The sequence below is a fragment of the Typopeltis vanoorti genome, chromosome 10 (assembly GCF_054136105.1).
Source record: "Typopeltis vanoorti isolate ZY-2024b chromosome 10, IOZ_Tvanoo_1.0, whole genome shotgun sequence".
NCBI classification, from domain to species: domain Eukaryota; kingdom Metazoa; phylum Arthropoda; class Arachnida; order Uropygi; family Thelyphonidae; genus Typopeltis; species Typopeltis vanoorti.
This window is the reverse complement of record NC_143558.1, coordinates 35449045-35470944: the sequence shown is the minus strand read 5'-3', so window position 1 is coordinate 35470944 and position 21900 is coordinate 35449045. Positions and strand designations below refer to the sequence as shown.

Sequence of the window (21900 nt, the reverse complement as noted above, 5' to 3'; positions counted from 1 at the left end):
TAAAATGCAAGCCAATATCCCATTCAATCCCACAGTTGTATTTGCATTCAGATTCTGCAGTATACTAAGTATCTCCAATTCTTCAACCTCTCCTCTCACATCAGCCCCTCTCGCCTCTGTCATAACAGTATCTTCACCTGGATGATATACCCTGGCAAAAATGATTACTCAATAGCTCACCAGTTTCATCTGCCTTCATTACTTCTCTACATATGCACTCATTAAAGTTATCCGTCTATAGTCATTCTTTCTCCTACTTGTCACATAATGAAATCTCTTTGGAATTTCCTTTTGCTTGTTCAGCTAATTTCTTCTCATAATCTGATTTTGTCTTCCTTACCATGCTGGTCACCTTTCTTGCCTGATCCTTGTATTGTTCATGAGTTAGCTGATCACCTTTTTCCTTTTATACCCTCCATGACATCTTCTTTGTTTGCAGCTCATTCTTAATGATATTACTCATCCATCTAACTCCTATCCAGTTTACTCTCCTGACCTTAGGTATACAGTGTGATATTACTTCCTCCAGATTCCCCTTCACTATCCCTTGTGCACTCTGAATATCCTCTTTCAGATCTTTATGCCACAGTACTGCTTCAAGCTGCCTCCTAAGTGTATCATAATCACCTGCCTTGTAGTTCCACATATACCCCCTTCTTAATTGGGATTTCCACATTTTTGCTACCCCTCAAGTCAAGACCACATGATCACTTTACCCAATTGGATGCAATGTTATGGATCTTAGTTATGGACAGCTCTTCTGATCCTGTAACAAGATCCAACACTCTTATTCCCCAAGTCCCTTCCATCACATTCTGCTTTGAGTAATTATTTCTTAGTAAGTGTTATAAATTCCATTTTCTTCCTGCCATGTGATCTTTCCTCCTTCCAATCTATGTGTCCAAAGTTGAAATCCCCCATAATAATTACTCAGCTTGCACTAATCTGCTGATGTATGTCAGCAGATTAGTGCAAGGAATCTTAGCATGTTAGGCAGGAATCCTAACCACTAGACCACATGAAACTATTCTGTATAAGACCTGACATTATTGGAGTCCTGACAGATAACATACTAATTTGGAGGAAAATTATTGATAGGAAAGTAATAATGTAAACTTTTAATGTAATACCATCATAGTATCCTGTCCCTAGAGGATGCATATCAGGAATTTAATGATTATGAAGTGGGAGGATAACTTCCTTTTTTTCTTTCAACTTAGTGATCTCTTCAACCATGTTGTTGTCCAATGTGTTGACTTATAACCACCTTAGCAGTGTAGCCCTGAATCAATTTTTGACTCATTATCCACTATAATCCCCAAGTATCTAATTTTATTGACCATGTTGCAAATTGGGAATAATATGGTAACTTTTGTTTGGACATTACTATGATGAGGCTGATAATATCATTTTGGATTAGACTAGTGTTGAATTATTTTAAAAATGAATGACAACTCTGCACTAGATACACTCTTTGTGGGTAAAAGTTGCCACTGCTTGTTGGAATAGTTGCTTCAGTTATGTTTTGCCACAGTTGCTTAATGCATAATTTATTCTATTTTTGAAATCTTGGTGCCTTTAGATTTCTTAATATAATTTAAACATAAACATTACGAAACAAGCACTAAACATGGCTAATATTAAAGCTTCCATAGCCCAGTGAGAATACCATTAATGCCTTTGGTTGAAAAGACTTGATGAATCCTGTCTGTGACAAAAAGAACCTTTCTAAAGAGTTTTTCAACTGAAGGTGAATTAAGCAATCTCATGTGAAGTGGCAGGGTTTTCCCTCCCTCCCAAAAACTCCTTTTTTTTGTTGTTTTTTTATTCCACAAGGCAGACATACTAGCCACAGAACACACAAGTAGCATAGTAAACTATGAAGATAGGATTAGCTAACCTGTCATAGCATTAATTAGGTTCCTGTGAAGCCAAGTTACACTTTGTTGTGATAAGCCATTGTACCTGTCACCATGCAAGAGGAAGATGGAGAGGATGAACATTAAAATTATAAACTAAAGTAAGAAGTGTGCAAGAGAAAAAAAGCTGTTTGCACAACATCTTGGTTTTGCAGTAAAGTGAAACATATTCTATATCAGGGGTGTTCAACCCGTCGATCGCAGAGCAATTTTTGGTCGATCTCTTGTGTATTCCTCCTTACTTACAAATTTAATTAAAACTGAAAACATAATATTTTATTTATCATTATTTTGTATTATTTTTAATTCGTTTTAAGTGTATTGCTATTGTTTATTTATTTTTTGTTAAATTTGTCAAATCGGTAATTTTCTTATAAGTTCAGGTAAATGAATTAATTTGGATCAGTGGAAGTCAAACAGCGAGCCGAGTGAATACGATTATAAGCAAAGTGTAAAAACTCGATTGTAGCTTAAATATTAAATATTCCAAAGCACATTACATCGATTTTTTACTTAGGTTAAGTCCCATATGAATATTGTAAAAAAAACTTTGTTTGTCTCGGTATAGTTTGTATTAGATATTTTTGTAAATAACTCTTTTGAAGCTAACTGGATATACTGCTTTAATAAGAATATGTTAGAGTGTTAGAAACAAAGGCAATGTTTTTGTTGCTGAAGCTTTACATTGCGGCATTAGAAAGATTGTTATTGAAACTTGTATGTATGAGAAAGGCTTGCAGGCTCTAAGTGTAAACATCTCCTAAGTCAGTCAGAAAGAGTTGAAACAACTTTCCGATGGCCAGCAACTTACATTCAAAAGAAAGCGGAGGAAAACAAAAGGCGTGCTGAACTTGAAACTTAAGATGCAAGACTCGTACCGATTCTTTTGGGGTTGCTGAACTTCATGCGAGGTCTCAGAGGAGGCCTAATAAAAAGGGACTGAAGCAAGCAGAAGGGGTCCTGGTTCCAAAATTGCTGTCAGAGAGGAGGCTGCCCGGTCCAGAGTCGCCGTCAGAGAGACTGCCCGGATCCATGTTGCTTGAGAGAGAAGTTTCCCACTTCCAGAAAGGAGCTTCTCGGTTCGAGACGTCGCTAGAGAGAGAGAGAGACTACTTCTAGGCCGCAAACAAGGTTTCAAATTGCTGAAAGGAAGAGTTCCAATTGCCGGAGAAAAGTTTCCAGACCAGATTAATGTCAGACATTCACCAGTGTGTTGCGTTTTCATTACGATTTGATGAATCAAATGACTTCACCGATATTGCTCAGTTAATGGTATTTCAAGATTATTCAAGTAAAGAAAAACTTTTGAAAGTTATACCATTATTGGGAAGGACAAGGGGAGAAGACATTTTTTCAACATTTGATGAATTTGTGAAACAACACAAACTTCCGCTTTTTAAACTTGTGTCTATTACTACTGATGGCGCTCCTACAATGATAGGTAATAAATCAGGCTTCATTTCATTATGTAAAAACGATGACAAATATCCAGATTTTTTTAACGTACCACTATATTATTCACCAACAAATACTGTGTAGTAAAAGATTAAACACAAAAGATGTTTTGGATATTACCTTTAAAATTGTACATTCTGTTCGAGGAAAAGCCCTGCAACGGCAGTTATTTAAATTATAGGCAGATGATAGGGAACTTCTGTTGTACAATAATGTTTGCTGGCTCAGCAGAAGTAAATTTTTAGAAAGATTTATTGTATTAATTAACGATATAAAAATTTTTCTTGAATGAAAAAGGAGATATTTATCCACAATTGAGTGATAAAAGATGGTTGTTACGCTTATCATTTTTAGTAGATTTCTGTACAAAATTAAGCAATTTAAATTTAGAGTTACAAGGTAGAGATAAAAATTTAATTAACATGTTAAGTTCAATAAAAACTTTCCAACAATACTTACTTTTATTAAAGAAAAATATAAATGACTGCGAATTTAGACATCTCCCATATTTATTAAAATTTTTTGAACAATCAAGAAATGCTTCGCTATGATTTAAAAGAATTTATTCATGAAATAGAATTAGTTGAGCAAGAAATAAATTCAAGATTTAAAAATTTTAATAAAACTGAAATGATTGTACTTTTATCAATAATCCATTTCTAGAAAACTTGAACATCAAAGAAATTTCAAATAAAATTAGTGGGCTGTTTGATATAAACCAAGCTGAAGTAGAACCTGAGATAATAAACATATAGAATAGTTTACATTTAAAATCAATAAACAATGAAGTCATTTGGAAGTATGCACATGAAAAATTACCAATATTAACTGATATTGCGCAAAAAATTCTGTCATGTTTCGGATCAACATACTTGTCAGAATCCGCTTTTTCAAATATGAATGTCATAAAAAATCAATTAAGAAACCAAATTACAAATGATCATTTGGATGATTGTCTGCGATTGGCCACTTCTTCATATCAACTTGACTATGAAAATATTGCGATTTTTTTTTTAATCAACCAGCATTTCCTGTAACTTGTGAGTTTGTAATCAATCTGTTGTTTTTTCTAACTTTGGTTTTCCAAAATAGAGAAATAAATATTTTATTCCAATATTTTTTTTTGTATTAAAATAATTAAAAGTGATAAATAAATTTTTAAATACACAAATAAAGTTTTTAGTTGTATATTTTTTTTTTTTAGTTGTTTATTTTTAGTTGTTTATTTGTGCGTAATCAAATATTAGGTTGGGGGAACGTGATCTATATAAGAGAGTAGATCGCCAAATAACTTTTTATAGAAAAGTAGCTCGCATAGTAAAAAAGGTTGAACACCACTGTTCTATATTGAGTGATTCATTATATTTGTCTATCAGGTTTCTTTTCACTTGTAAATATAAACTCCAAAATACTTTGATCATATAAAACAGCTATGTGTAGAGTAAATGAATTACTTCAGGTCCCTATATCACATGTAAACATCATTAGCCATATTTCTACTCTTCAGTGGTTTCAGCAGCTTTTTTTTTTTTTTTTTTTTTTCATGAATGACACATATCTTTAAAATCTACATAGCAACAAAAAGTCTTTGTATCACTTAATATGCTGGAACATTGGCTAGTGTATGAGTGAGAGAGAGAAAGCTGCACTGTGATGCAGGGTAAGGATAATTATATGGACAAAATATATTTTTTTGGATTTAATCTGTCTTTATCCCTCAAGGGTAAAGGCAGATTAAATCCATCCATTAATATAAATTGAACAACCAGAAGGAACTATAACAAATTTTTGTAATGTGGCTTTAGCTGTTTAGGAGATTACTTAATACAAATAAACTCTAGTCCATGTAATTTGCTAGTCATATATAAAGAATATATTCATATATATGACTAGCAAACTGCCTGGCTTTTTAAATAGTTTTCAAGTCTAACAATCCTTGGATAATTCTAATTTTCATTGCTTATAATTATTTTAATAAGTTTTTCCAAATTTTACAAAAAATAAAGTAATTTAAAAAAAATTAGATTGCCATATAAGTAAACAACTTTTTTGTCACAAGGAAATAATATATGAATTTAAAAATACTAGCAGTTATTAAATAACTGCTGGTATTTCTAAATTCATATTTAAATCCCTAAATCCCATTTAGGTCCCATAATTACCGAGAATAACGTGTGCAAAGAAATTTAGACTTTTATCTGTAATTACATCTATGCTACAATAGTAGTATACATGAACAGTGTTTTTGAGACACTGTTCATGTTATTATTACAAGAAGAAAAGATTCTTTCCCAACTCAACTTGTTAAGTATCCAACCTGTCAGCAACTCTATGGAATAATTGTCCTGACATTATCAGTTTCTTGTAATAATACTTTGGTAGTTTCTACTTTTAATTTTGCTCTGAATTCACCATCTTCTAACTTTCTTCTGTATAATGGATAATAGTCTTTGATTGCTTAGGTTTCTTATAAAAAAGCTGTGGTATATTTCTTTTTGTGCATACACTTTCCATATTTCAGGCAAAGAGTTAGATGAAATGCTCTACATGGACTGCATATCATGTACTTTTTTCCAACATGAAACATTTCTTTATCTTCTTGAGAACCTGTAAACTAAGTGCTTATGATTTTGTTAATTTATTTGTTTCAGCATGCTAAATTAAAATATCTCTGCATGAGCTGAACCTCTTCTTTCCCCATTCGGTTAAGGAAAACATTCAGCTTCTGAATTCTGTGATTGACTTTTACAGAAAAGCAATTTGGTAGTGATTTTGAGGAATGCATGTTGTAAAGAAAAGTTGAATGAATCATTTTTGCCTTCTAATTTAATTATAAACACAAATATCATACATTCATACTTTCATGCTATTTTCTTGTAATTTAAAAATACTTGATGCAAATATGCTGTTTTAATATGCATTTGATTGTAACCAAATGAGAATGTTTAAAATGAATAAGTCTAATTATCAAATAAACATACACAAAGAAGAAAAAAATCTATCATTAATAATATGGCTAACACTCGAGCTTGCAAAATCTTAACAAATGAAAATAATGGTAAAATAATCAACCTGTACCATCGAAAGGTTGTAGCATAGAGGCATCCTGCCTCTCAGCACCGAAATAAGGGTTCTCGTTCAGCCATATTGCGGTAGGGCAACAAGATATATTACAAATATCCGGCATTTAGTTTAATTTTTGTGCTTATTATATTTTAATAATTAAAAAAATTTTTAGTCATACATACTAAAAGTAAACATTTTAGAACCTCTTATTAGATCAGTTTTCTCAAAGTTTGGCATGCGTATCACACTTTGAGCTTTTGAGCTTATAAACAGTTTTATTGTGTGATATCCCCATAGAGCAAACATTTAATTAATATTATTATGTAATTGTTTTGCCTTAATGTTTCTCTTGTAATAAAAACAAAATAGCAATTGGAGATTTTCTTATAATTTTGTCTTATAATCCATTAGGGGCGATATTTAATTGTTTGCCTCAGGACGCGATCTAATCTAGCGACGGTCCTGTAATCAACAGTACATTCAGAATCTTATTTTATATATATATTGTGCTTCTGAATCCATCAAAAAATAAAATCAAATTAATCACACCGAGTAAGCTTTATTCATTAAATCACAATATATAATGGACTGCATATAAAGTTTTACTCATTCAATAACTGAGTGTCCAGTTAAAGTAGTCTCATGCAGCAAAAGTTACTTATATGCATCACAATTAAAATAAGTGGAGGAAATTTTTAGCCTGCACTCATATTATTTACATTTTGTTTAGATGCTCCATTTTGTAGCGGTTTTAGTTTTATAATAAAAACTAACAGTATACATTAAAATAAGATATGAAGTTAATTCTGAACAATATCTTTTTTTTTTTTTTTTCAATAACGTAAGATGTTTTGTGTGATTATTTTGGATCTTTTTTTTTTGGCAATATAGAAAGTTTTGCATATGCTGCTGCTGTTATTTTTTTATATATCAGCAGTCTCTTTTCAGTTATAAATTTGAATACCAGACTTTTATCAATACATATGCTACATGGATGTATAACATAAAATGTGATACTTGCACATCTGTGTAACCATATATAACCAGCATCAGTCATTTTTATACAAATTTTTATAATTTGATGCCTTTATAAAATGATGTATACCCATATGAAATAGTACAACATATGCACAAAATATTTTTTAATCGACATGAAAAGCCCTTTAAAAATTATATATTATTTAGTATATTAGTATATTGGAACTAGCTATTGATGATAAGAGATTGCTGGACTATGTGAGATGGGTTGAAAAAGAGACACTTTTTTTTTCTTTTTTTTTTAACATATTCACATCAGGGCAAGTAGGAAACTTCCGCTGCCACCTTAACCAGGCAGGGTGAAAGGACACATATCGTGACTTGTTCTTTAACTAGAATCAAATCTGTGTGGTGGTGGGGGGGATTTCAGGATATATTATAAAACAGTAATTAAGGAGAATACTATATTTGAATTATTAAAGGGTGTAAATATGTGAGCCAACATTAATGCACCATGTGAAAATGGCAAATATGAGACCAAGAAAGTGCAGGTGTGATTAAAAATAATTTCCATGATGGTAAATGAATTGTTAATAATTACAGTTGTGTGATTATATTTGTGTGTCCAATATGTTGATGGGGTGAAGCAATTCTCATTCCACAACAAATCTTGCCAACCTCATTCACTCACCTTTAAATGCAAGCCATGAGAAACTTCAGAAAACTCGAGTAGTCATTCTTGATATTTGCAAGGCATTGATTGAGTCTGGCATTGTGGCCTCCTTAAAAAGCTAGCATCCTAAAAAGCTAAAATCAATTAATGCTATTGTACTTCGGGGCTCAGTACTTCACCTATACCCTTCTTCCTATACATTTTTTTTTTTGTATTTCTTAGCTGGTGCCTGAACAGGGCTGATCCCTTAACCAGTACACTGCTGTGGATGCAACTGGACTATTTATTCATTAGTTTTTGCCTGCTTTTATGGCCCCTCAGCAGTGGTGGCTAACTGTTGTTTCCTACAGACAGTGTATTATGTATGTTAATTGCATATGTTCTAATGGCCAGTTTTCCTATTCTGAGGGATGAAAACTTGGTGGATTTTAATGTCACCAAAACACAGTCCTGTTTCATTTCTGTAAAGAAAAACCATTCCACTCTCTCCCTCACTTTTGACAATATTCCTCTCACTAACCAGGATCAATTTTCTCTCTTGGGTTAACTCTCATATCCAGTATATCCTGGTATGAACACATCAAGTCCATATTGTGTTCATCCTCAAAAAAACTTGGTATTCTTTTCCATTCCAAACAGTACTTCTCTCCTGCTCAACTCCTGACACTTTATAAAGCTCAAATCTACCCAACCTCAGAATATTGTTCCTCAAATGTGGGAACAGTATTCTAAGGTTAGGTGGATTTGAGCTAAAACTTCCCTTGATTGTATACAGAAGTGGACGGTTTGCTTAACCAGCAGAGGTCACGGCTGAACTTACAGATACAAACAAATTGTTTAATATAAATATTCTTACACATATCCAGTGTATAGATTGGAGAGCATGAGTAGCTGCGCATTCATATATTATGAGTGATATTCCACACTATTTATACACTCTGTTTTGGTTTAACACGTGTTATATAAAGATTTGTAACATTTGATAATAAATTGTATCTGAGAGATACCGCAACCCTCGATGTCAGTATAGTATCAGTTTAGTTGGGTTTTTTTTTATTTACTATTGAAAATTGCCAGAAAAATATATTGATTGGATAATCCATCAGATGGTGAAGAGATTCAGCAATTTTGTTACTCAAGTCTGATGATGAGAATGATAGAGTCGAATGTGAAAGTGATATCTGATAGTAAATTGTATCTGAGAGATAGCACGAACTCCGATGTCAGTATAGTATTGGTTTAGTTGTTGTTGTTTTTCTTTGTTCAATAATTTCTAGATTGTAACTGAAAATAAATAACCCATCATGTATTATATTTGCAGTGTTTTTTTTGTAAGTTTTATCGCATTTTAGAACATACTAGTAATGAATTTATCTCTTAGATACACGCGACCTATGCTGCAATTTTTTCGACTGCGAGCTCCGCAGGGTTAATTGAACCTCCCCCCAAATAACACTACATCTCTCCAGTCACTTTCCCATAAATGTTCTGTTGCTGCATTATGTCTTTTCTATAGGTATTTTCATAGGATTATACTCATATATGAACACGAGGAGCTGCCAGTCAATACCCATTTACAGTTCAACTCCGAACTTATCGAACCAACTTCTCATCCTCTGCCTTCATTTTCTACATCTCTGCTCTTTGGAACAGTCTTCTCACACTGTCTTCCCCAATGACTACAGCCTTCAAGTTTTCAAAAAGTAATTCAACACATCTTCTCTGCCATCTCTCACTTACCCACATATGGCACTGTCACAGGTCTTGGGCCTCTTGTGTGTGGGGCTGATGTATACATAAAAACTTTAGACATGCATGTTTGCTTTTATGATGGACATGATTTAAAAAAAAAAAAATAACCTTTTGAGGATAGAAAAAGAAAATTGTTTATGAAATATAAATAACCAATAATAAACAGTGGCTGTATACATTGTTAGTAAATAACTAATCCAACCAGCTAATGTTGATTAAGTGATATATCTAAATGTAGCAGGAATATGTGTGGGTAGATGGAGCTGCAAATCATTTTGTACAATTTCTTGTGCTTGTTATGTGCATTTATTTCTATGTTTTATTTTTATTTCACTTTGTTTTCTAAGAATTTTCTAAGAATCTCTTGTAATTCACTAATTACAAGAGAAACATTAAGGCAATAATGCCTTAATGTTTCTCTTGTAATAAAAACAAAATATAATGATCACTATACGCTTTTTACATAGTGGTATATACATAGATAATTTCTGATCACTAGAATTATACATGTTCACAAATTCTACCTGCATCACAAGGTTTTTTGTCAATGGATCTTCTATCTTATCAATAATAGATATTCGACATATGCTAATACTGTGTTAGAGATAGACATGCACAGTCTTCTTCTTATGATGCATGGAAGGATTTATTTTTACTCATTGCACCTATTCTATCTGAAGACTGGAATGAAAATATTCCTTTATAATGAAAAACATCCCAATCCCCTCTCCAACAGGCACCATATTACAGATGCAAGAAAAACAAGTAATTGTATTGTATCACTAAATATAATACAGAGAAGACATTTACGGTCTGTGTACTATATTTAGCAACAATTAATTAGAAACAATTGGAATGAAAATAGTGTCTTCTTATTCTGTGAACAACCAAATTCAAAATTCTTAACAAAATCTCCCAGTATCCATCACTGAATTCAGTGCACCATTAAGAAAGAAAGAAAGAAAAGTCTTTAGTATCAATATTTGTGGTCCATCAAACTCCTTATCTTCATTACTTGTCTATGAACATGGTCAAATATGAACATGATGAACATTATCCCCATAGAGCAAACATTTAATTAATATTATTATGTAATTGTTTTGCCTTAATGTTTCTCTTGTAATAAAAACAAAATAGGATTGGAGATTTTCTTATAATTTTGTCTTATAATCCATTAGAGGCGATATTTAATTGTTTGCCTCAGGGCGCAATCTAATCTGGCGATGGTCCTGTAATCAACAGTACATTCAGAATCTTACTTTATATATATACTGTGAAAATTGTGAAAACCATCCTCTTAGAAACCACATATCACATTTCCTTTTCATTCCATATGTTAAGGAGCGTTTCCAAAATAATTCTCTCACATCCTTTAAAAAAAAAAAAAAAAAGTTTTGCCTTCTCTCTAATCCAAAAGCTGCTCCCTTTCATCCCATCCACTAAAGACAAAATTTGTCTATGTTCACCCCCCCCCTCAGGACTGTACAACATCTCTTAATTGCATCTGAGAATTTGGCTGTAATGAATATGACCATTTTGCCACCAATTGTTGAGAGTGATCATAGGGTCTTGACTTGGTAGGTGGCTAAAGGTGTGGAATTTACAATTAAGACAGGGTACATGTTGAATTATCGGGCTGGTGAGTATGACAAGCTAAGGAGTTTGATTGGTTCGGTGCCATGGCATGTAAAATTGCAAGGGCTGGATGTTGATAGTGCATGGGAGGCGGTTAGGAAGTGTTTGCATGAGGCAATGGCTAACTGTATACCTAGAGTTCAAGTAATAAATCAAGTAGGGGTTAAATGGATGAATAACACCATTAAGCTTGAGCTGCAAAAAAAGAAACTACAATGGAGAGAATTTAAGGAGAAAGGTGACCAGCAGGCACATGAATGGTATAAAGTGCAGGCCAGAAGGGTAATGAGTGTGGTAAGAAAAGCAAAACCGGATTATGAAAGAATATTAGCCATGCAGGCTAAAGGGAATCCCAAGCAGTTTTTTCAATATGTTGCAAGTAAAAGAAAAAATGTATATGGCAGAATGATTTTAAAGAATGCTGATGGTAGGGAGGTAAATGAATCAGCTGATATAGTTGAATTACTGAGCGAGCACTTTGCAAGAATATATCATCCAGGTGGTGACATTGCAGAAATGAATGAACCAATAGATTATACGGGAATTGTGGTGAATGAAGTGGAGGTGAGTAGTCTATTACAAAATCTCAATGTCAATACATCTGTGGGATTGGATGGTATACCAGCTCGTGTCGTATGTGAAGCGGCTAAAGAATTGTCAGTACCCTTGACCATTTGTTTAATTTGAGTCTCAGGTCTGGGTTAGTTAGTTAGTTGAGGGTGGAAAGAGGGGAAAATAGATCCACTGCATAAAGGAGGTTCCAAGATTGCTGTTGTAAATTACCGACCGATTAGCATATCAGGAATCATTGTCAAGGTCTTGGAGAAATTAGTCAAGAGAAGAATACAGGATTGGATAGATGAAAATGGGATACTGTATGGGGGATAACATGGTTTTGTGAAGGTAGATCATGCCTCAGTAACTTGCTCATGTTTTATAACACAGTGATGGCTGAACTGGATAAGGGTAATGGGTTTACAGTGATTCTACTGGACCTTGCTAAGGCCTTTGACAGGATACCACATGGAACTGTAATCAGTAAACTGCAGCATATGGGGATGGATAAAGGGTTGGTGAGATGGATAGGAGGGTGGCTGATGGAGAGATATCAGAGAGTGGTTTATTCAGGAGTAGAGTCCAAAAGACAGCTTGTGACTGGTGGTGTGCCACAGGGTTCTGTTCTTGGACCACTACTTTTCAATTTGTTCAGTAACAATATAGGAAAGGATCTGAGAGGAAGTGTTCACTTGTTTGCTGATGATGCAAAGTTGGGTAGAGCAATAGTGAGTGTACAAGATGTCAAAATTTTGCAAGATGATTTGGATAGTTTGGAGGACTGGACTAAGGAAAATGGATGTCAATTTAATGTGGCAAAGTGTAAGGTTATGCATTTTGGGGTGAAAAGATTAGCAGCAATATATCACATTGGTGGAACCGTACTCCAGGAGATTGATGAAGCCAGGGATTTGGGATCGTTGGTGGATAGGAAGTTGAAGTTTAGGGGGCACATCGCAAAAGTGGCTAAATCAGCTCATCAAATCACTTGGTTGCTGAAAAATACTTTAACAAGCAGAGACAAACAAGTTATTGTTCCTCTGTATCGCGCCTTGATAAGACCCCCATCTAGACTACTGTGCCCAGATAAGGGCACCAAGGTTTCTTCTTGATGGGGTGGAGGAGGTGGAGAGGATCCAGAGACGAGTGACCAAGATGATAGCAGGTCTATGGAATGAACCTTATGAGAACAGGTTGAAGATTTGTGAGTTGCAAAAATTGGTTGATAGGCAGAAAAGGGGTGATATGATTGAGACATTCAAATTATTCAAAAAGGGTTTCTATAAGATTAATCCAGAAGATATTTTTGAGAATAGGACTGGTGGTGGTAGTGTTGGATTCTGATTATGTAGAGATTAGAGTAATTATTATTCGCTTCAGAATCCAACATGATCTTCCATCACAAAGACTAGACTTGTAAATATTATTTAATGTAAACAACTTATTTTACATTTTAATATTCATATAACTACTTTAATTTTGTCTAATATCTAATTATTTAATCATAGATATATGTATTAATAATGAAAAGACTGTATTAAATATTATTAAGCTATTTTAATTATTATTATGTTAATATTATAAGAACTTGTATTTGATAATTTAACTGGGCATTATTTGAAATGTAAATATTCTCTATTTATTCCTGTTTGTAAAGTATAACATTATGTAATAGCTCAATTTTATTATATTTTGTTTGGTTGTCATGGAAATGTATGTAAGTGAGCGAGCACGTTTTTTAGAACACCGCATGAGAAGGTTTATTGAAAAGAGTTTTAGAAAGAAATCACGTGAACAATTTAGGGGGAAAAACGGATATAAAAAGCGAGGAACGCTGGAAAAGGGGAGCATTAGAGATTTATAAGAGAGAGATTGGCATTAGGTTGGAATCGGAACATTCGGCATTCGAAAATCACAGCTAAATAAAGTCTACTAGTCGAGAGGCAGTTAGCTAATAAGTTGTAGAACAACAATTATAGCTACGAAAAAAAGGCTGAGAGACTATTAAATAGACTAGAGACACTTGAGTTGAGATTTAGTTTCAGCGCCGACCTTTCAAGGACATACGGAACCTTGAAGTATAGAGAATAAGTAGAGGCTGTGAAAATTGAAGTTTAACGATAGTTGTATTCAGAAGTATAGTGCTTAAAGAATTAATTGAATGCCGGAGAGATGAACAACTGTGCATATAAAACCTAAAGTTAAGGAATTATTGCTTTATTTCATGAGTGAACGGTAGTACTTTATGCAACAACATTTGTTTATGTGTATTGTGACCGATGATTAATTCAGTTATTGCTTAGAAGAATTTATTTAATGAGTGCCGTTTACTGTTTAAAGTGCTTACAGTTGTAAAAAGTGTAAATGTATAAGTTGATGAAGGAAAAAGATTATCGATAAGAACATTCCAACCATTAATATTCCTATGCTGAGATGTGAGTGTGTTTCATCCTAGAATTTCCTTATGTTAACAGTAACTATTGTGAAGATTAACTGAAGTGTAAATTTAAAAGTGTTTGCTTGTAAGGAGGTGTTACTGTGATTTTATTGTATTTGGAACTTAAGGAACTGTGAGAAGACTGTATTAGAGATAACAAACTTACCATTGTCTGAGTTTGTATGACAGTGTTATCAGAAAGGCTGAAGTGTTTATAATATCTTAATTAGTGATTTGATCTTAAGTGTAAAATTTGTGATTTTAAAATTAAATGTAAAATTTGTGATTTTAAAATTAAATGTTTGTTTTTGTTAATCAAAGGTTGTATTTTGCCTGAATCTCTTTTACTGCACCATTCATAAAAGATTCGAACCAAAGCGGCAGTGATAAAAAGGTTAAATATACTCGGCCAGTATTTATAATAACAACATATAAAGGAAGGGTAGTTGAGAGTTGGTTTATCTTCAATTCTTGAACTAATTTAGATATAAAGTGGCGCAGTCTTTAAATATAAATTTTCTTTATATTTGAATTAGAAATCAGCTTACAATGTATCAATTAGTTAAGAACATCGTAATAGTAATCATGTCGGATCCAAAGTATTTTGATGTTGAAAGTTTATTTTTCACTTGGTTAGAGTATAATAAATTTAGTTTAATCCTTTATCCAAGTGTGAGCAAACAAAGTTTGCACCTGAAAGTATCTTCAGGACTGGGTTAAGGTGGTACAACACCAGGGCAACTCGTTGCAAAGGTGGAGCAAGATACCAACACTCCTATCTCAGTATCTCCTATAATGCAAAACACATCTCCTTGCGGATATGTCTAGGCGCAAACTTTGTTTGCTCACACTTGGATAAAGGATTAAACTAAATTTATTATACTCTAACCAAGTGAAAAATAAACTTTCAACATCTTTCTCTAAATCCAGAGTAAATTATTATTAAAAAAGGGTGGCACACCAATTGGCAATTCCTATAGGTAGAGATGACCTGCTAATGCTTCTGCCTGATATCTCCACTTGGGCCTGGCTCCCACTGAAGAGACCTCAATAAAGGTCGAAACTAGTCTGGGTAGTGGCCCTTCCCTTAATGCATAACATTAGACATATCTGCAAGGAGATGTGTTTTGCATTATAGGAGATACTGAGATAGGAGTGTTGGTAGCTTGCTCCACCTTTGCAACGAGTTGCCCTGGTGTTGTACCACCTTAACCCAGTCCTGAAGATACTTTCAGGTGCAAACTTTGTTTGCTCACACTTGAATAAAGGATTAAACTAAATTTATTATAGGATCCAAAGTATAGATTAAGAACAAGTAGGATCCAACAGTAGGACAAGGGACCATACATGAAAGCTGGGCAAGAATGTGGTTGGCAGGTCTGTTAGAGCTAGGTTTTTTACTTGGAGAGTGGTGAATGAGTGGAATAAGCTACCAGAGGCTGTTGTGGGTGCTATGACTGTGAATGAGTTCAAGGCGAGGTATGATAGATACTGTGTGAATGTCGAATAGTTGTTCTTGACATGATGTTAGGGCCTCCATCGATGAGTCTGTCGACTCCTTGGAGTTGCCCAGAATAATAATAATAAATCCAGACTGATCTCATCTTCAATAGCTTAATAGCTACTAAGAGCTGCTTAGCAGGAAAAATTTTAAATACTACAGATCAGAACCATCCTCTTAGAAACCACATATCACATTTCCTTTTCATTCCATATGTTAAGGAGAGTTTCCAAAATAATTCTCTCACATCCTTTAAAAAAAAAAAAAAAAAAGTTTTGCCTTCTCTCTAATCCAAAAGCTGTTCCCTTTCATCCCATCCACTAAAGAATTTGTCTATGTTCACTCCCCCCCCCTGCCCTAGGAGTGTACAACATCTCTTAAATATTATGGACAAATTGGTCATCATCTAAATGCTGTATGGAAAGCACATGGAGTGTGCCCTCCACACAGACTTCAGATGAGGCCAAAGAATCAAACCTGAATAAAAATTACTCCTATATCTCCTGCAAGTAGTTGTTAAGAATCATCACATCAGAATTGAAAAATCTACAACTGATAGTTTGTTTCATATCACTAATTATCCAAAGTCAGTACAAAAATATACAATTGTCAGTACAGCAAAACTGAAACACCACTCCTTATATTTTTTTCTGTATTTTCTTTTAAAGATAACTTGAAACATTATGGTAGTAATATAAACAATACCCTTTATTTTAATAATTTTCATTTCCAAGTCTAGACACTGAAATTTTCTGTTCTTCAAGAAAATTTTGAATATTCTCAAAATTTAATTATATGGTGAAGCAATACTTCGTTACCTATGAAGAAGATGATATTTCTTTCAACTCTCTTCATAATTTAATTATAAAATGTAACTCACCTTATTATATAGATATTTGAAATTTATGAAATCACTATCCATTACAATGAAATATCTTTTCATTACAAGTTTATATTTATTACACTTGCAGATTTGTGATGGTTTAATGGTTAAAAGAACAAGAGATCAAAGGGAATCAGCAGCCTACCTCACCTTAGTAACACATAACCTTAAAAAGTCTTACATGGTAAGTTGATCCCTAGAACAAAATTATTTGTAGTAAAAGTTTACTTCCAAACCATAATTAAGTATTTTAACTGTTTCATATGTAAAGTACTCATCTATATAATTCTAATGTTTAATTTGTATTAAATTTAGTTATATTTTGTTCATCATAGCTTAGTTTGGATTGAGATATTCAGTAAAATTTTAGAATGTGGTATGATAATTAGAGGGCACTGCTGCATTGTTTGTTACAAGTTGTATTTGTAATCTGCTGTAAAGAATTGTATTTTTTTTTATATTTAGCATTTATTACTGATAATTTTAATTACTAATTAATCTGATTTTTTAAATGAATTGAACAGGGCAGAGTATGTAGTTGGGTGCTACTGCACACGAGGATCACCTGAAGAGAACCGTGAATTGCATAGAGAGATAAATCTCATGGATACAAAGAAGAAGATTATCGTTAAGGGTGATTTCATCTGTGGGAATGTAGACTGGAGGGAGGAGAAAAATCAAATGCAGTATACAAGAACCATTGGATCTAGTAATATCCAATGACAGAATTTTCTTTGGAAATTCTGTCTATAAATGAGTTGATTATGATACCTCCAGTTAATGAGTTTGATCTTTGCAGTCCTAACTTAAGAGGTGGCAATGCATGTAAGAGTTTTGACTAAGAAAGGGGGTATAAGCAGAAGTATAAGGCTGGTGATTATAATAAACTGAGAGGGCAGCCTGAAGCAATGCATGAGAATTAACAGGATGAATAGTACTTTAAAGCTGGTGCTGCATAAAAATTAGAATGTTATTAATCTGATATTGTGAGAAGAGTAATAACAAGACTTGGAAGCAGTATATAGAGCAGCACAGGAGAGGAAGAGCCACAGGTGACAAAGACTAAATTGAATTATGAAAAGAAGTTAGCTAAACAGGCCAAAAGGAGTCCAAAAGAATTTTATTTGTATGTAACAAGAAAAAGGAAGAATAACCAATGAATGCAGATGGCAAGAAAGTGACAGATCCACAAGAAATATATAAGTGGTTAGGTGTTCACTTCAGTAACGTCTGGTGAAAAGGCTTATACATTGATCATTCATAGCTATATTTTTTAAGGAAATTACAATGTGGCCTAGTGTATTAACTAAAATAAATTTAATTAATTCTTCCAATATTCCGCAAAGTCAAATTACCATCATCAGGGAATAAAAAAAACATTAGATACATGCACAGAGGCACTATACTAAGTAATGAAAATGAAGTATATCAATTGAGAGTCTATAGTCGTAAATTGGGCTGAAGTGCAGAGGATTAAAGCTTCCCAAATTTCTGGCAGTTTCATGCAGTCAAATGTGTTAAAGCTAGAAGAGTTTCTTAAGACAGAAGCAGATTCAAGTCTTTCATATTTATATTTGCTGCGATGGAGTGAAGTGGGTTTTTTTCCAGTATAGTCTATGGCAGGTGTCTAAAACATGGTCAGAAAGTTCTGAATGGCTGTTTTGATGGAAATGAATATAGTCCTTATGATCAGCAATTCTGTTATTGACTGTCCTGCCTGTTTGGCAATAGTAGGATAGTTTACAACTACAAGGGATCTGGTAGGTTAGGTTAGCAGATTTGCTTTATTATGACTAGTAACCAAATCAGAGGACTCATCTATTACTTACGAGTCTCACACAATACCAGATGAACAAATTGGAAATAAAGCATAAAAAAATATAAAAAAAAATACAACACCCAAAAGCAGAAAAAAGGTGGCAGCATTGGAATTTTAACATACAATGTTAGAGGAAGAGCACATAAAAATTAAGAATTGGAGAAAATACTAATTAAGCAGCATGATAACTCGCATAACAAAAATAAAAAGACAAGAAAGCATTAAAAACTAAATGATCATATTCAAATATACAGTCTCCACTGTAAAGATGGAGCAAAAAGCGAAGCTATACTAATGATATATAAATATTGTAAAAATACTAGGATGAAAAAAAACAATATAAGCAAGATTACAAAATACAAAGAAACATAACAGTGTTTCAATTTTTATGCTCTAGAAGAAAATAAAGAAGAATCTGATGAATTTTACAATCAACTTCAATAAATTATTAACAACACAAAAATTACTACATACTTATATTAGGTGATCTGAATGTAAGAACAAAACGTAACAAACCATTTAAAGATTGTATAATAATAGACCACATCAAAATAAGAATGGATGAAAATTAATTGACTTTTTCCTATTCAGTAATTTGAAAATAGCGTTTTCCTTATATAAACATAAAGAAATTTTCCTTATATAAACAGTAACAAATTTAAAGCAAGAAGCCTTAAATTTGTTACTGATTACATAATAGGAAATTTAAAATAATCTTCTTCTTCTTCTTCTTCTACGCGTTATTCCCGCTTCCTATGCAGGGTCCACGTGTTACTTAGATGCAACTTCTTGTTAGTACTACACCCAACCGACCCGTCGCCTGGTCTGCCGCTGGGGGGGGGGGGATATATTTTTGACTGTAGAGGCGTATGTTCACGGGGCCGGTTTGCCTGTTTGCGGGATGAAAAACGCCAGATAAACTGGTGGAAAAAACCCTACTGACCGCGCCCAAGACCGGCTAACTTGACTATGCCTGAGGAAGATCCTCAAATTCCTCACATCTACAACGGGAATCGAACCTGGGACACTCCTTCCCCAGGCATATGGTTGCAAAGCGCAAAGCCACTAGGCTAACCGCGCAGTTAGGAAATTTAAAATAATAATAATAACAAATCTAATATCAGTTGTCATAGTTTTTATGGAGAACCCATTCACAAAAGGTTGGTCAACCTATAGTACACTGGATGGGCAACAGAAGTTTACATTTAAACGCAGATCATTATACAGTTACTAGAAACATGTTAGTACCTCCAAAATGGCTGAAGATTAAAAAGAAAAACAGAACTTATTGGGGGGGGGGGGGCAAGTAGAAAAAAGAAATAGAGGAAGATACTTATGAGATGGTGCAAGACTGAAACAAGCCACCAGACTTAATATACTATGGCAAAAAAAAAAGACACTGATGACATGTTTAGTTTTTTCTGTTCAGAACATGAAATCACCCATTACTAATACCATATTTCAAAATAAAGATGTTCTTAACTGACATGCAAAGAAAACAAGAAATAAGGAAAAATCTTATTGACTATGTCATTGTCAATGGCCATATCTGCATACTGGTTCAGGATATAAGAGTTTATAGGGATTTGAAATAGCAAGTGATCATCATAGTAAAAAGAAAATCTGTATGAAAATTTCAAAAAATATCAAAATCAAGTAGCTTTCAGAGATTAACTATAGATTCAAATGTAATAATCTCACCCAGAGAGAAACTGAAGGGTGTCCAAAAACAAAAGCCAGGCCTTAAACATGCAATGGAAAAAAATTAATTCAAGACAGTGAATAATCAATGTTTTCTTCAGTAGTGAAGCAATCTGCAGAAAAATCAAATTGGTGAATGCTAGATGTTAAAGAGATAGCATTACAGGAAAGAAGAAATCACATCAAAAGTTCTGACAAGTAAGTTAAAGTAAGTTAACCTGACAGAAAAGAGAAAATAATGTGAGAAAGCTAAACTGCATGTAAACATAGTAAACAAAAAAGTTACAGAGAGCCCCCTCCCCCCTTTGATAAAAATATAGAAGATAAATCTCATCATCCTCTCAGTTTCCTGATATATATTGGGTTGTTGCAAATGAAATGGCCGATTTTAAGGAAGATTGAAAAAGAAGAGAATAAAAAGAAGAAGAATATCTGTTTAATCAAAGTAATCTCCAGCAGCATCAATGCATTGTTGCCAACATGTGGCAAGGTCGTTTATATCACATTTGTAAAAATCAGTGTCTCTGGAAGTGATGAAGTCCTCCACTGCCCGATAAATTGACGCATCATTGGCAAAGCATTTCTTGGACAAAAAATGGCTCAAGTGCCAGAAAAACATGGTAATCTGTTGGGGAAATGTCAGGAGAGTATGGAGGATGAGGCAGAATTTCGTATCCCAAATTGTTGATTTGCTGTATGGTTGACACTGTCGTATGTGGTCGGCCGTTATCCTGAATCAATAGGACTCCATGTTTATTCACAAGTGCTGGTTGCTTAAGGCACAATTTGTCATGCATTTGCTGCATATCTGTACATTATCGAGCTGCATTTATCGTTTCACTTCGTGGAAGGAATGAGTTGTGAATAACACCAGCAGAAGACCACCATACAGTAAACAACATCTTCATTGGATGCATAGGTGTGTTTGGAGTCCTTCCTGGGGCATCTTTCACTCCCAACCACTGCGATGAATGTGTACGATTGTCGTAGAATATCCACTTCTCATCCACAGTCACTTCCAAATGCAGTTCTTTGTTTTCATCAGTGAGCTCGTGAGGCACCCACTTGTCGAGCTTCCTTACTTTTCCTATTATTGCCAAGTGACATGAAACAGTTGAGAAGTGTACATTTAGTGTCTGGGCATTCTCTCATACAGTTTGTCGTGGATATGATTTGATTAAATCCTTTAATTCATTCCAATCAATGGAGGAAGGACGATGGCCACGGGGTTCGTTTTGTAGCCTCAAATCTCCTGAGCGAAATTTTGCAAACCAACGGCAATTGGATCTCTCATTAGTTGTTCCTCCACCGAATGCTTTATTGATGTTTTTTACTGCAGCCACTGCAGAATTTCCCAATTTGAACTTGTAAAGGTATAGCAACCTTAATTGACTGGGTTCCATGATTGACTTGATGTCAGTAGTATTCAATGTTTAATGCTCATTGAACGAAACAAATACTACAATTGCATCACCCACATATGAGGCTGTCACATGACATAAAAAATTTGCATATACCTCAGCGCT

The 21900-nt window shown here is 33.8% G+C and overlaps 1 protein-coding gene across 1 annotated transcript in view; it reads left to right on the top strand.

Annotated features, from left to right (window-relative positions):
* The window catches only part of mus81 (mus81 structure-specific endonuclease subunit), a 135952-nt gene that overhangs the window by 61468 nt on the left and 52584 nt on the right, over positions 1-21900 (top strand). The window contains exon 7 of the mRNA XM_090399263.1: positions 16943-17038. Within this exon, the coding sequence (XP_090255389.1) occupies positions 16943-17038 (96 nt within the window). The remainder of the gene's footprint in view (positions 1-16942; positions 17039-21900) is intronic.